Genomic DNA, 13,720 nt, shown 5'->3' with positions numbered 1-13,720 from the left:
ATTACTTTTACCCAAAATGGCATTTTTGCCTTTCTGCAGACTGATGTCAAATTTTTTGATTTAATTTAAAACGAAACCTTTTTCAAAGCATTTCTCTTTTTCAAATGATGATTGCAGAGCTGGATAAATTCCAATTTCAGATAGCGGGAGGGGGTAAGGAACTGGTGTGTCTGCCCCATATAAAGCATAAAAACTGGCAGAGGAATACAAACAGCATCCGGAAAGTGGCGGGGGTCTCAAATGGTTGAGGGGCAGCTGTCGTGGAGATCTTGGAGGGTTGGTGGCCTGGCGGTTGGGCCGGTGGCCGATAGGTTGCTGGTTCGGGTCCCCTTTTTGACTTGGTGGGAGATCTGTCGACGTGCCCATGGGCAGGGCAGTGCGTTGACCCTGGTTGCTTCTGTGGACTGCTCTGATTACATGACTGAATGTAATGTAAATGTTGAGCCGCTTCACTGCAGGTAGATTGTATGTTTTAATATTCAATAAATAAAAAATACATTCAAAAAATTGGACAGGATTGTACAATGTTGTCTTGCGGCGTTACAGTATACCTTACAAGGCCCTACTGTACCATAACCTGACTCATTGTAATCCTACTTCTCCTCTTCCCTGGCCCTCTGCATTGGCACCTCTAGAGTTCTCAGATGGGCACCTTCATCGGTGTGTACCTGCCCTGCATGCAGAACATCCTCGGAGTCATCCTCTTCCTGCGTCTCACCTGGATCGTTGGCACCGCTGGAATCATGGAGTCCTTCGCTATTGTCATCATGTGCTGCACCTGTGTGAGTACTTTTCTATAGAACTATGTAAGAGTACTAAAGTGTGAAAAATATAGGTCTACATACATCTAGTATGACTATTTACTTTTCTTTCTTTTAGGGAGTTTCAGGTACTATACTGTAGTATTCTCTGTCGGTCTTAGTCATCTCATGTTTTACTCCCTGAGGAAATTGTATCCATACACTCAACAATGCTAGTATTTTGTATTGTTTCCTCCCTTACAGACCATGCTGACAGCGATATCAATGAGCGCTATTGCAACAAATGGTGTAGTGCCAGGTAATGCCAGTTCAACTTCAACTTATTTTCACCTTGAATAAGGAACCTCAAACTGTGTTTTTATGGAGAGATGGTTATTTAACACTATAGTAATGTTTTACCTTGGTGGTTTATTTACTATTAAATGTATTACATATGCTCTATAGATTCTGTGGATACCTTTTTGTTATTTTCTAGGCGTTTTTACATGAATCTGTTCTCTTGCCCCATGCAGCTGGAGGCTCCTACTACATGATCTCCAGGTCTTTGGGTCCAGAGTTTGGTGGGGCTGTGGGCTTGTGCTTCTACCTGGGCACCACATTCGCTGGGTCCATGTACATTCTGGGTACCATTGAAATCCTACTGGTAAGGATGAAACAGAATGCCTGGTCATGATATACTGTAGGACATGCCCAATGTTTTGAGACAGGAGTTTTTAATGACCACATGACTCTTCCAGGAGTTGTTACCTTGTTATAGCCTATAACACTGGCCCAGAGTTTTTCCTGGACATGTCACATGGTCAGGCCCAACCAATGTTTCATAAAGCTAGTATCCTAGTTGACTCCTATTCTTGTTCCAGACGTACATCGTGCCGAACACTGCAGTGTTTGTGGCGGAGAAGAAGGAGGACGAGACGGAGGCCATGCTGAATAACATGCGTGTGTATGGGACCTGCTGTCTGGCACTTATGGCTCTAGTGGTGTTTGTGGGGGTCAAATATGTCAACAAGCTGGCCCTGGTCTTCCTGGCCTGTGTGGTGCTCTCCATCATGGCCATCTACGCTGGAGTCATCAAGACCGTAATAGAACCACCCAACTATCCGTGAGTTTGATTTATGAGTTCTAGTTAGTCTATTGGCATAGGAAATGCTTGTTCCTGTGTTTGTCTCATCAGAGTAATAGGCACACTTTATAGGACCATCATCAGTCATCTGGTCTTATAGGCCCAAAATTAGTGCGACGCATACGCTTAGACTATTTACAGCCATTACAGTGGCTAAAAGGAAAATATTCTTTACACTAGAAGATCTCCTCATAGATGTATGTTTCCTACAGAATCTGTCTCCTGGGGAACCGTTCCTTGCAGAACCACAACTTTGAGAAGTGTATGAAGACGGAGGTGATCAAGAACGTGACGTACACCACCGAGCTGTGGAAGCTGTTCTGTGGCAGCCCCCACCTCAACGCTACCTGTGATGAATATTTTACCCTGAACAACTTGACTGAGATCCAGGGCATCCCAGGCCTGCTCAGCGGGGTCATCAAAGGTCAGCCACAACCCACTGCCTGGCGAACATTACTACACTGGATAGGCCTGGTGGAGACCTACACAGTACAAATGTTACCAGGCCTTCTACATTCTTACTACTAGTTACTCACTTACCATGGTCATATCATAATTTATCATAGTATTATCATGAACAAAGCAAACTGGGAAGACACACAGACACACACAGGCACATACACACGCTAACACACACTTACATTGTAATGTTGTAATATTATTGTGGTATTATATTATACATGTTGTATTGTAGAGTAGTGGGTTAATAATGTGTTATATGATGTACTGTTTTATCAAAACTTTTAATCTTGTTTGGACCCCAGGAACCATAGCTGCTGCCTTAGCAAAGGCTAATGGGGATCCTTATACAAATTATTGGTTTGTCTTCTCAACCTGTTTGAATTAGGAAAGCAAAGTATATTAGTCTTTTTTGTGTTATTTCTCAATTGGAATACATGTGTTATTGCATAATACAAATGGTTAAATGGCTAATGACAAAACAGTTGGATATCTACAGTTTATAGTCTACTATAATGTGACTCCTCTGTGTCCCCCGTAGACAACATGTGGGGTGAGTATGGGCCCAGTGGGATGTTGGTAGAGAAGAAGAATCAGTCTTCTGTCCCAGTCCAGGATAACTCCAGAGATATCTACAAGCCTTACATCTTCAACGACATCTCCACTTTCTTCACTCTGCTGGTGGGAATCTACTTCCCCTCTGTCACAGGTTGGTATTGCGACAATATTGGCAACATAGACATAATGGAACTACCATAATATGACATTATTGATTGATTGTCACCCTCTGGCAGATTGTTGGGGTGCTACTGTAACTTGAGGTTTGGAAGAACTATGTATTTTTCTATGTCTTCACTATTATTTTACAATGTAGAAATTTGTAAAAATCAAGGAAAACCCTGGAATGAGTAGGTGTGTCCAAACGTTTGACTCGTACGGTATGTGTGTTTCCATCACAGGAATCATGGCGGGCTCCAACAGATCTGGAGACCTGAGAGATGCCCAGAGATCGATTCCCATCGGCACCATCCTGGCCATAGCAACCACTTCTTTTATTTGTATCCTTGGGGAAAGTGTGTGTGTGTGTGTGTGTGTGTGTGTGTGTGTGTGTGTGTGTGTGTGTGTGTGTGTGTGTGTGTACTATTTCTATCTTAAACACAACTCCCAGACATGACCTGTGTGGTCCTATTTGGTGCCTGTATCGAGGGTGTCGTTTTGAGAGACAAGTAAGTACTATTTAAGTGTCGTTGTGATTATCTTTATAGTGAAAAGCGCTATATAAAATACATCTATTATTTTTCCACAGTTAGTACTTCCAAGTAAGAACTATTATTATTTACAATTTGGAAATAGCTGTTATGTCATTATGTAACTTTGATGCGGAAGCCTTTACTGCTCTGTATAATTTCTATATCAAATACCTATCATACAGATACCCCCTTGTTGCGCATTTAGAAGGAAAGACCACACGTAAACAGACAGCATTGTAAAGAGAACATTGTGTGCCAACAAGGTCAATGTCATGTGATAGGGTGTTTAGTTGTTCTGTCCCAATCAGCCTAAGATTATTACTGAGTTTTTCATTATGTGTACAGTATATACTCAGATTTGTCCCTCAATTTGCCTGTCTTTCTTTTGGTCTAGTTCTCTCCTGTGTTTGTATAACATTCAACTGGGTGTATTTCTACTACAGATTTGGGGACTCGGTTAAGAAGAACTTGGTGATTGGAACTCTGGCATGGCCTTCTCCGTGGGTAATCGTGATTGGCTCCTTCTTCTCCTGCTGTGGTGCAGGGCTGCAGAGCCTCACCGGTGCCCCTCGCCTGCTGCAGGCCATAGCACGCGATGGGATCGTCCCCTTTCTGCAGGTAGGAAGGTCCTAGAGACTCTGCCCTTGCTTTTGCATCTCGAAAACAGTAACACTTCAGATAGTTCTCTGTGTCTGTCTCTCTAGGTGTTTGGTCATGGTAAAGCCAATGGGGAACCTACCTGGGCCCTCTTGATGACTGTTGGTATCTGTGAGATTGGAATCCTCATTGCATCACTGGATGCTGTTGCCCCCATTCTCTCAATGTGAGTGTTTAGCTCTGTGTGAATAATCTTGTCTCAAAAGCCTGTTGGTCAAAAATAAGTCACTTTTATTTGTCCTTTCCGTGGGGCTGGGTTGCAGGTTTTTCCTGATGTGTTACCTGTTTGTGAACCTAGCCTGTGCCGTCCAGACACTGCTACGCACTCCCAACTGGAGGCCCAGGTTTAAGTTTTACCACTGGTGAGTTTATTTCTCATACCAAAAGCGCCAAATGCAATTATATTCCATTCTGGACCTTTGGACCCACAAGGAATGCAGGTTTTGTTGAGAATGGCGCTGGAGGGGATGGCTGGCGTTTTACGAGCTCCTATCCAACTGTGCTATTTTGTAATTTTTTTAGCGTTGTTTGTAACTTTAAAAAAAACGTATTTTGCACATAGTGTTGCTGCTACCGTCTCTTATGACAGAAAATAACTTCTAGACATCAGAACAGCAATTACTCACCTCGAACTGGATAAAACTGTATTTCTTCTTTAACGAGTCCGACACGAATGATATACTGATTTCTTGGGTACTGTTCCAAATTCCCATAATTTGCGTGAAGAAAAGACAGAGAAAAAGGGGGCGGAGATCGGGCTGCCGTTTGAGAATTCGTAGGCTCGTGAGAACCTCCACTACCATCCGTTCTATTGGCCAATGTGTAATCATTGGAAAACAATGTAGATGATAGACGATCCTACCAACGGGACATTAAAAACTTGAATATCTTATGTTTCACCGAGTCATGGCTGAACGATTAAAAGGATAATACAGATCTGGCCGAATTTTCCATGCATCGGCAGGATCGAGAAGCTCTGTCTGATAAGACGAGGGGTGGGGGTGTGTATCTATTTGTTAATAACAGCTGGTGCGCAATGTCTAATATTAAAGAAATCTCAAGGTATTGCACGCCTGAGGTGTGGAGTACCTTATGATACACTGTAGACCACACTATGTACCAAGCGTGTTCATCTATATTTTTTGTAGCTGTCTATTTACCACCACAAACCGATGCTGGCTCTAAGACCACACTCAACAAGCTGTATAAAGCCATAAGCAAACAAGAAAATGCTCATCCAGAAGCGGCGCTCCTAGTGTCCGGGGACTTTAATGCAGGGAAACTTAAATCAGTTTTACCTCATTTCTACTAGCATGTAACATGTGCAACCAGAGGAAAAACAACTCTAGACCACCTTTACTCCACACACAGAGATGCATACAAAGCTCTCCCTCACCCTCCATTTGGCAAATCTGACAATAATTCTATCCTCCTGATTCCTGCTTACAAGCAAAAACTAAAGCAGGGAGTACCAGTGACTCCCTCAATATGGAAGTGGTCAGATGAAGCGGATGCTACGCCACAGGACTGTTTTACTAGCACAGACTGGAATATGTTCCGGGATTCTTCCAATGGCATTGAGGAGTATACCGCCTCAGTCATCGGTTTCATCAATAATTGCATGGATGACGTCATCCCCACGTTGACTGTACGTACATATCCCAACCAGAATTCATGGATTACAGGCAACATCCGCATCGAGCTAAAGACTAGAGCTGACACTTTCAAGGAGCGGGACACTAATCTGGACGCTTATAAGATATTCCGCTACGTCCTCAGACGAAGCATCAAACAGGCAAAGCGTCAATACAGGATGAAGATTGAATCCTACTACACCAGCTCTGACGCTCGTCGGATGTGGCATGGCTTGCAAACTATTACGGACTGCAAACCCAGCCGCAAGCTACCCAGTGACCCGAGCCTATCAGCGAGAGAAATGCCTTTTTATGCTCGCTTCAAGGCTAGCAACACTGAAGCATGCATGAGAGCACCAGCTGTCCCAGATGACTGTGATAACGCTCTCAGTAGTTGATGTGAGCAAGTCATTTAAACAGGTCAACATTCACAAAGCCGCGGGGCCAGAGGAATTACCAGGACGTGTACTCAAAGCATGCGCGGACCAACTGGAGAGTGTCTGCACTGACATTTTCAACCTCTCCCTGACCAAGTTTGTAATACCTACATGTTTCAAGCAGACCACCATAGTCCCTGTGTCCAAGGAAGCGAAAGTAACCTGCCTAAATGATTACCGCCCCGTAGCACTCACATCAGTAGCCATGAAGTGCTTTGAAAGGCTGGTCATGGCTCACATCAACAGCATAATCCCGGATACCCTAGACCAACTCCAATTCGCAGACTGCCCCAACAGATCCACAGATGGTGCAATCGCACTCAACACTGCCCTTTCCCACCTGGACAAAAGGAACACCTAATGTGAGATTGCTGTTCATTGACTACAGCTCAGTGTTTAACACCATAGTGCCCACAAAGCTCATCTCTAAGCTAAGGACCTTGGGACTAAACAACTCCCTCTGCAACTTTATCCTGGACTTCTTGACGGGCCGCCCCCCAGGTGGTAAGGGTAGGCAACAACACGTCTGCCATGCTGATCCTCAACATGGGGGCCCCTCAAGGGTTTGTGCTTAGTCCAATCCTGTACTCCCTGTTAACCCACGACTTCGTGGCCAAACATGACTCCAACACCATTACGTTTGCTGACCACACAACAGTGGTAGGCCTGATTACCGACAACGATGAGACAGCCTATAGTGCGGTGCCAGGACAACAACCTCTCCCTCCAATGTGAGCAAGACAAAGGAGCTGATCGTGGACTACCGGAAAAGGCGGGCCGAACAGGCTCCCATTCTCATCGACGGGGCTGTAGTGGAGCGGGTCGAGAGTTTCAAGTTCCTTGGTGTCCACATCACCAGCGAACTATCATGGTCCAAAGACGGTCGTAAAGAGGGCACGACAACACCTTTTCCCCCTCAGGAGACTGAAAGGGTTTGGCATGGGTCCCCAGATCCTCAAAAAGTTCTACAGCTGCACCATCGAGAGCATCTCGCCCGGTTGCATTACTGCCTGGTATGGCAACTGCTCAGGCGTCTCACCATAAGTCACTACAGAGGGTAGTGCGTACGGCCCATTACATCACTGAGACCATGCTTCCTGCCATCCAGGACCTCTAATACAGGTGGTGTCAGAGGAAGGCCCTAAAAATTGAGACTCCAACCACCCAAGTCATGGACTGTTATTTATGTTACCGCATGTCAAGCGGTACCAGAGTGCCACATCTAGGACCAAAAGGCTCCTTAACAGCTTCTACCCCCTAGCCATAAGACTGCTGAACAATTAATCAAATACATGTAGAAATTACCTTGACTAACCTGTACCCCCGCAAATTGACTCGGTACCCCCTGTATAAAGCCTCGTTATTTTTATTTTGTTACTTTTTATTAGTTTTTAGTTTATTTGGTAAATATTTTCTTAACTCTTTCTGGAACTGCATTGTTTGTTAAGGGCTTGTAAGTATGCATTTCAAGGTCTACACTTGTTCTATACGGCGTTTGTGACAAACAAAGTTAGATTTTTTTTATTTCAACCAAGCACTAACCCACCTGATTCAACCAATCAACTAATCATCAAGCCCTTGATGAATTAAATCAGGTTTGTTAGTGTTGGTGTGGAGTAAAAGTAGGTGTCCAAGAAATATCAGGACTAAGGAACACTGACCTAATGCCTATCCAAAAAATAAGCCCCTGTTGTCCTGTTCTCTGGTCCCTGCAGGACTCTGTCATTCCTGGGGATGAGTCTCTGTCTCTCCCTCATGTTCATCTCTTCCTGGTACTATGCCCTGGTAGCCATGACCATTGCAGGATGCATCTATAAGTACATTGAGTACAGAGGGTAAGAGTTTGGTTTCCCAATTACAGCTCAATAACATTGTACTGTATTGTAATTACATTGGTTGTGGTAAATGTGTGACTAACAGCACTTATGTAGTGGCCATTCCCCACACAATACAATATAACACTGTATCATACATCCCTACACGTGTCCCACCCTTTCTTTAACCCATGTATTGGACTGTGTCTTATAATTTGCTTAAGTGACAGTTTGGTGCATTGCATTGGTTTCAGTTTAGTGCATTGTTTTTGTTACCTAATGTGTGAGATCTCTGTAATCCTATAGTGTTCCTGCCTTTTTTAACCCACTCTGATCTCAGGGGCTCCCGAGTGGCGAAGCATTCTAAGGCACTGCATCTCAGTGCTAGAGGCGTCACTACAGACCCTGGTTCGATCCCGGGCTGTATCACAACCCGGGCTGTATCACAACCGGCCGTGATCGGGAGTCCCATCGGGCGGCGCACAATTGGCCCAGCGTCGTCTGGGTTAGGGGAGGGTTTGGCTGGGGTAGGCCGTCATTGTAAATAAGAATTTGTTCTTAACTGACTTGCCTAGTTATATGAAGGTTAAACCAAATCTATAATTGAACTCTCTTTCCTATCAGGGCAGAGAAGGAGTGGGGAGACGGGATCAGAGGGCTGTCCCTGAACGCTGCTCGCTACGCCCTGATCCGCCTGGAGGAGGTGCCAACACACACTAAGAACTGGAGGTGAGAGGCTGAGAACTGTGTAGAGCGTAGGGTGGCGATGACTCCTGATGAACTAAGGGCTAATGTATAGTGATGATAAAACCCTTCCTCTTCAAAGAGTCATGGAATTTTGTCTCACTGTAATTGACCGAAAATGTACATTAACATCTCCTGGCCTCCATGCACACAAGCTGCTGACCTACACCTTTGGAACATTTTAAAAAAGAAAGTCAAATAAATTTTATTTAATTTACACCATCACAATAAATCCATTATTTATTTTAGTTGGGTCCAAACTAAACATTATGATATGAAGAAAATGTGTTTCAGAAGAACAGAGTATGAGTTGGCCTACTGTAGGCCTATGTTATCTTGCTATGCTCCATGCCATAGGCATTGACAGAAAATGGCGCCGGAAGCAATGCCTGCAGGTTTACTAGCGCCCAAGCAATTGTGCTATTATGTGTTTTTTTTTGCATTATTTGTCATTTATTTTGTACATAATGTTTCTGCAACTGTATCTTACGGCAAAAAAAGAGCTTCTGGATATCGGGACAGCGATCACTCACCTCGGATTAGACAAAGATTTTTTTCTTCAACAAGCAGGACACACAGGACATTCTTCTAACACCCAACAAGGCCAACATCCCAGTTATTTGCAAGAGGAAGAGACGCAGGTACAGAGGACACAGAGCGGGATGCCTCGTGAGGATCGGCAGAAGGCGAGTGGGAAAGCTGCCGTTACCGTCAAAATTACTCACGAACGTGCAATCATTGGACAATAAATTAGACAAGGTACGATCACGAATATCCTACCAAAGGGACATTAAAAACTGTAATATCCTATGTTTCACGGAATCGTGGCTGAATGACGACATGGATATTCAGCTAGCGGGATATACACTGCACAGGCAAGATAGAGAACAGCACAGTCCGGTAAGACGAGGGGGGGCAGTCTGTGCATATTTGTAAACAACAGGTGGTGGAGGAAATCTAAGGAAGATTTTGCTTGCCTGAAGTAGAGTATATTGTGATAAATTGCAGGCCACACTACTTGCCTATAGAGGTTTCAGCTATACTTTTCATGGCCGTTTATTTACCACCACAGACCGACGCTGGCACTAAGACCGCACTCAGTCAGCTGTATAAGGAAATAACCAAACAAGCAACCACTCACCCAGAGGCGGTGCTCCTAGTGGCCAGAGACTTTAAAGCAGGGAAATGTAAATCAATTCTACCTCATTTCTATCAACATGTTAAATGTGCAACCAGAGGGGGAAAACTTCAAGTACATCTGTACTCCACACAGAGAGAGGCGTACAAAGCTCTCCATCACCCTCCATTTGGTAAATCCGACCAACTCTATCCTCCTGATTCCTGCTTACAAGCAAAAATGAAAGCAGGAAGCACCAGTCACACAGTCTATAAAAAAAGTGGTCAGATGAGCAGATGCTAAACTACAGGACTGTTTTGTTATCACAGACTGGAACATGTTCCGGGATTCTTCCAATGGCATTGAGGAGTACACCACATCAGTCACCGGCTTTATCAATAAGTGCATTGAGGACATCGTCCCCACAGTGACTGTACGTACATACCCCAACCAGAATTACAGGCAACATTCACACTGAGCTAAAGGGTAGAGCTGCCGCTTTCAAGGTGCGGGACTCTAACCCGGAAGCTTATAAGAAATCCTGCTATGCCCTGCGACAAACCAACAAACAGGCAAAGCGTCAATACAGGGCTAAGATTGAATCATACTACACCGGCTCCGACGCTCGTCTTATGTGGCAGGGCTTGCCAACTTTTACAGACTACAAAGGGAAGCACAGCTGCAAGCTGCCCAGTGACACAAGCCTACCAGATGAGCTAAATCACTTCTATGCTCGCTTCGAGGCAAGCAACACTGTGGCATGCATGAGACCATCAGCTGTTCTGGACGACTGTGTGATCACGCTCTTCGTAGCCGACGTGAGTAAGACCTTTAAACAGGTCAGCATTCACAAGGCTGCTGGGCCAGACGGATTATCAGGACGTGTGCTCCAGGCATGTGCTGACCAACTGGCAGGTGTTCACTGACCTTTTCAACATGTCCCTGATTTAGTCTGTAATACCAACATGTTTCAAGTAGACCACCATATTCCCTGTGCCCAAGAACACAAAGGCAACCTGCCTAAATAACTACAGACCCGTAGCACTCATGTCCGTAGCCATGAAGTGCTTTGACAGGCTGGTAAATGGCTCCCATCAACACCATTATCCCAGAAGTCCTAGACCCACTCCAATTTGCATACTGCCCAAACAGATCCACAGATGATGCAATCTCTATTGCACTCCACACTGCCCTTTCCCACCTGGACAAAATGAACACCTATGTGAGAATGCTGTGAGAGCACACCTCCATTCTCATCGACGGGGCTGTAGTGGAGCAGGTTGAGAGCTTCAAGTTGCTTGGTGTCTACATCACCAACAAACTAGAATGGTTCAAACACACCAAGACAGTTGTGAAGAGGACACGACAAAGCCTATTCCCCCTCAGGAAACTAAAAGATTTGGCATGGGTCCTCAGATCCTCAAAAGGTTCTACAGCTGCAACATCACTGCTGTATCACTGCTTGGTACGGCAATTGCTCGGCCTCCGACCTCAAGGCACTACAGAGGGTAGTGTCTACGGCCCAGTACATCACTGGGGCTAAGCTGCCTGCCATCCAGGACCTCTACACCAGGCGGCCCTAAAAATTGTCAAAGAGCCCAGCCACCCCAGTCATAGACAGTTCTCTCTACTCCCGCATGGCAAATGGTACTGGAGTGCCAAGTCTAGGACAAAAATGCTTCTAAACAGTTTTTACCCCCAAGCCATAAGACTCCTGAACAGGTAATCAAATGTCTACCCGGACTATTTGCATTGTGTTCCACCCCCAACCTCTCTTTTACACTGCTGCTACTCTCTGTTTATCATATATGCATGGTCACTTTAACTATGCATTCATGTACATGCTACCTCAATTGGGCCGACCAACCAGTGCTCCCGCACATTGGCTAACCGGTCTATCTGCATTGTGTCCCACCACCTGCCAACCCCTCTTTTACGCTACTGCTACTCTCTGTTCATCATATATGCATAGTCACTTTAACCATATCTACATGTACATGTATATAGCCTCGCTACTGTTATTTTTCAGTCTTTTTACTTTTTATTTCTTTACTTACCTATTGTTCACCTAATAACTTTTTTTGCACTATTGGTTAAAGCCTGTAAGTAAGCATTTCACTAAGGTTGTATTCGGCGCACTTGACAAATAGACTTTGATTTTATTTGTAGGCTTGTTAGTTTAGCTGATGCTTATAAGCTTATAAGTCCTGTGCCATTATTTTATATGATTTTATAGTAAGAAAAATATAATTGAACTTAGCTGAATAAAATAGAAAGGATATTTTTCCCATGACAGAGCGAGTGGGCATTTGAAGTGACTATGTTGAGCGTAAAAGGGACCATTTGAAACAGGTTATACATACTAGATTTAGAGTTATTTGGCAGCTTTAGTTGTGAAAGATACAAGAATGTCTTATAAATCAAAACAGGGGTGCATTGTCAGTTTGAAGACTGTAGAATCTAGTGTAGATCTGATGCACAATACACACAGTTGTCTTGATGTTCTGTCTGGTGACCTAGTTTTTGGGCTTTTCCTGATGCCTATCTATTGACATATACTGACTGTACTTTACCTTATCTCTCCCCTCAGGCCTCAGCTACTGGTGCTACTGAAGTTGGATTCAGACCTGGGGGTGAAACACCCTCGTCTGCTGTCCTTCACCACCCAGCTGAAGGCAGGGAAAGGCCTGACCATCGTCAGCTCTGTGCTTGAGGGCACCTACATGACCCTGGGAGCTGAGGCCAAGAGCGCAGAGCAGGTGAGACTGAGACATTCATATCACATGATCATGGCGGCAGGGAATTCGTATCCATTGTTGGGATTTGTTACTTGGGAAAGTAATATTTTACTCCTTACTTTCAAAGTAACACGTTACTTTATGAAAATTACTTTGTGCAGAGTAATGCGTTATAGTTACTTTCTTTCACAAACACCCTCATGTGAATCTTGACAACATGACATGTTGGTCATCTTTTAATGTAATAATGTAGAAGAGGATACAATACTAATGATATGACAGACACAAAATCCATTTATTTTTCTCTTTAAAACTAGAATAGCCGGGCCTCGACAAATTCGAATTGACCAATGCTGCAGGCGTTTATTTTACCAGTCCAAGTCCATTTAATATACACCATCACAAAGAAATCTAATATAATTTCCATTTATGCAGGCCTTAAAAAACATTATGCAACAAATAAAATTTATTTCAAAAGAAGAGAATAGCATTATTTATGTTACTGTGCTTAGTAGCCTAGGCTATGCGGCGTGAAATCAAATCAACAATAGCATAGTTAATTTGTTTATGTAAAAGACAATACACTCTTTTTAAATTCCCCTTATTGCAGTCAGTCACACAGTTAGGTCCATAATTATTGGCAACCTTGATAAATATGAGCAAAAAAGACTGCGTAAAATAAATACAAGTACTGAGTGATATTCTATGCTCAAAATGATTGGTATATTATTTTATACAAATAGATTTTACTTTAAAAATTGTTTTTATAGAATCTCGAAAGATACCGGGTCAAAATTATTGTCACCTCTGTTTTCCATACTCTAGCACCCTCCCCTTGCGAGGATAACATCACTGATATTTTCATACATACATACATACATACATACATACATACATACATACATACATACATACATACATACATACATACATACATACATACTAGGGATGCACGATATATCGGTGAACATATCGGAATCGGCCCG

At 43.8% G+C, this 13,720-nt stretch overlaps 1 protein-coding gene across 3 annotated transcripts in view; it reads left to right on the top strand.

Moving 5' to 3' along the window:
• Positions 1-13,720, top strand: part of LOC118394721 (solute carrier family 12 member 7-like) — an 80,391-nt gene that overhangs the window by 47,298 nt on the left and 19,373 nt on the right. For all 3 annotated transcript variants that reach the window (XM_035788199.2, XM_035788200.2, XM_035788201.2), the window contains exons 4-17: positions 636-782; positions 1,005-1,059; positions 1,274-1,404; positions 1,622-1,863; positions 2,097-2,308; positions 2,885-3,052; positions 3,303-3,401; positions 3,512-3,569; positions 4,037-4,211; positions 4,298-4,416; positions 4,514-4,612; positions 8,037-8,156; positions 8,760-8,864; positions 12,587-12,755. In XM_035788199.2, the coding sequence (XP_035644092.1) occupies positions 636-782; positions 1,005-1,059; positions 1,274-1,404; positions 1,622-1,863; positions 2,097-2,308; positions 2,885-3,052; positions 3,303-3,401; positions 3,512-3,569; positions 4,037-4,211; positions 4,298-4,416; positions 4,514-4,612; positions 8,037-8,156; positions 8,760-8,864; positions 12,587-12,755 (1,899 nt within the window). The remainder of the gene's footprint in view (positions 1-635; positions 783-1,004; positions 1,060-1,273; positions 1,405-1,621; positions 1,864-2,096; positions 2,309-2,884; positions 3,053-3,302; positions 3,402-3,511; positions 3,570-4,036; positions 4,212-4,297; positions 4,417-4,513; positions 4,613-8,036; positions 8,157-8,759; positions 8,865-12,586; positions 12,756-13,720) is intronic.

Source organism: Oncorhynchus keta, chromosome 15, assembly GCF_023373465.1.
Source record: "Oncorhynchus keta strain PuntledgeMale-10-30-2019 chromosome 15, Oket_V2, whole genome shotgun sequence".
Classification (NCBI taxonomy): domain Eukaryota; kingdom Metazoa; phylum Chordata; class Actinopteri; order Salmoniformes; family Salmonidae; genus Oncorhynchus; species Oncorhynchus keta.
This window is presented reverse-complemented; position numbering and strand designations above follow the sequence as displayed.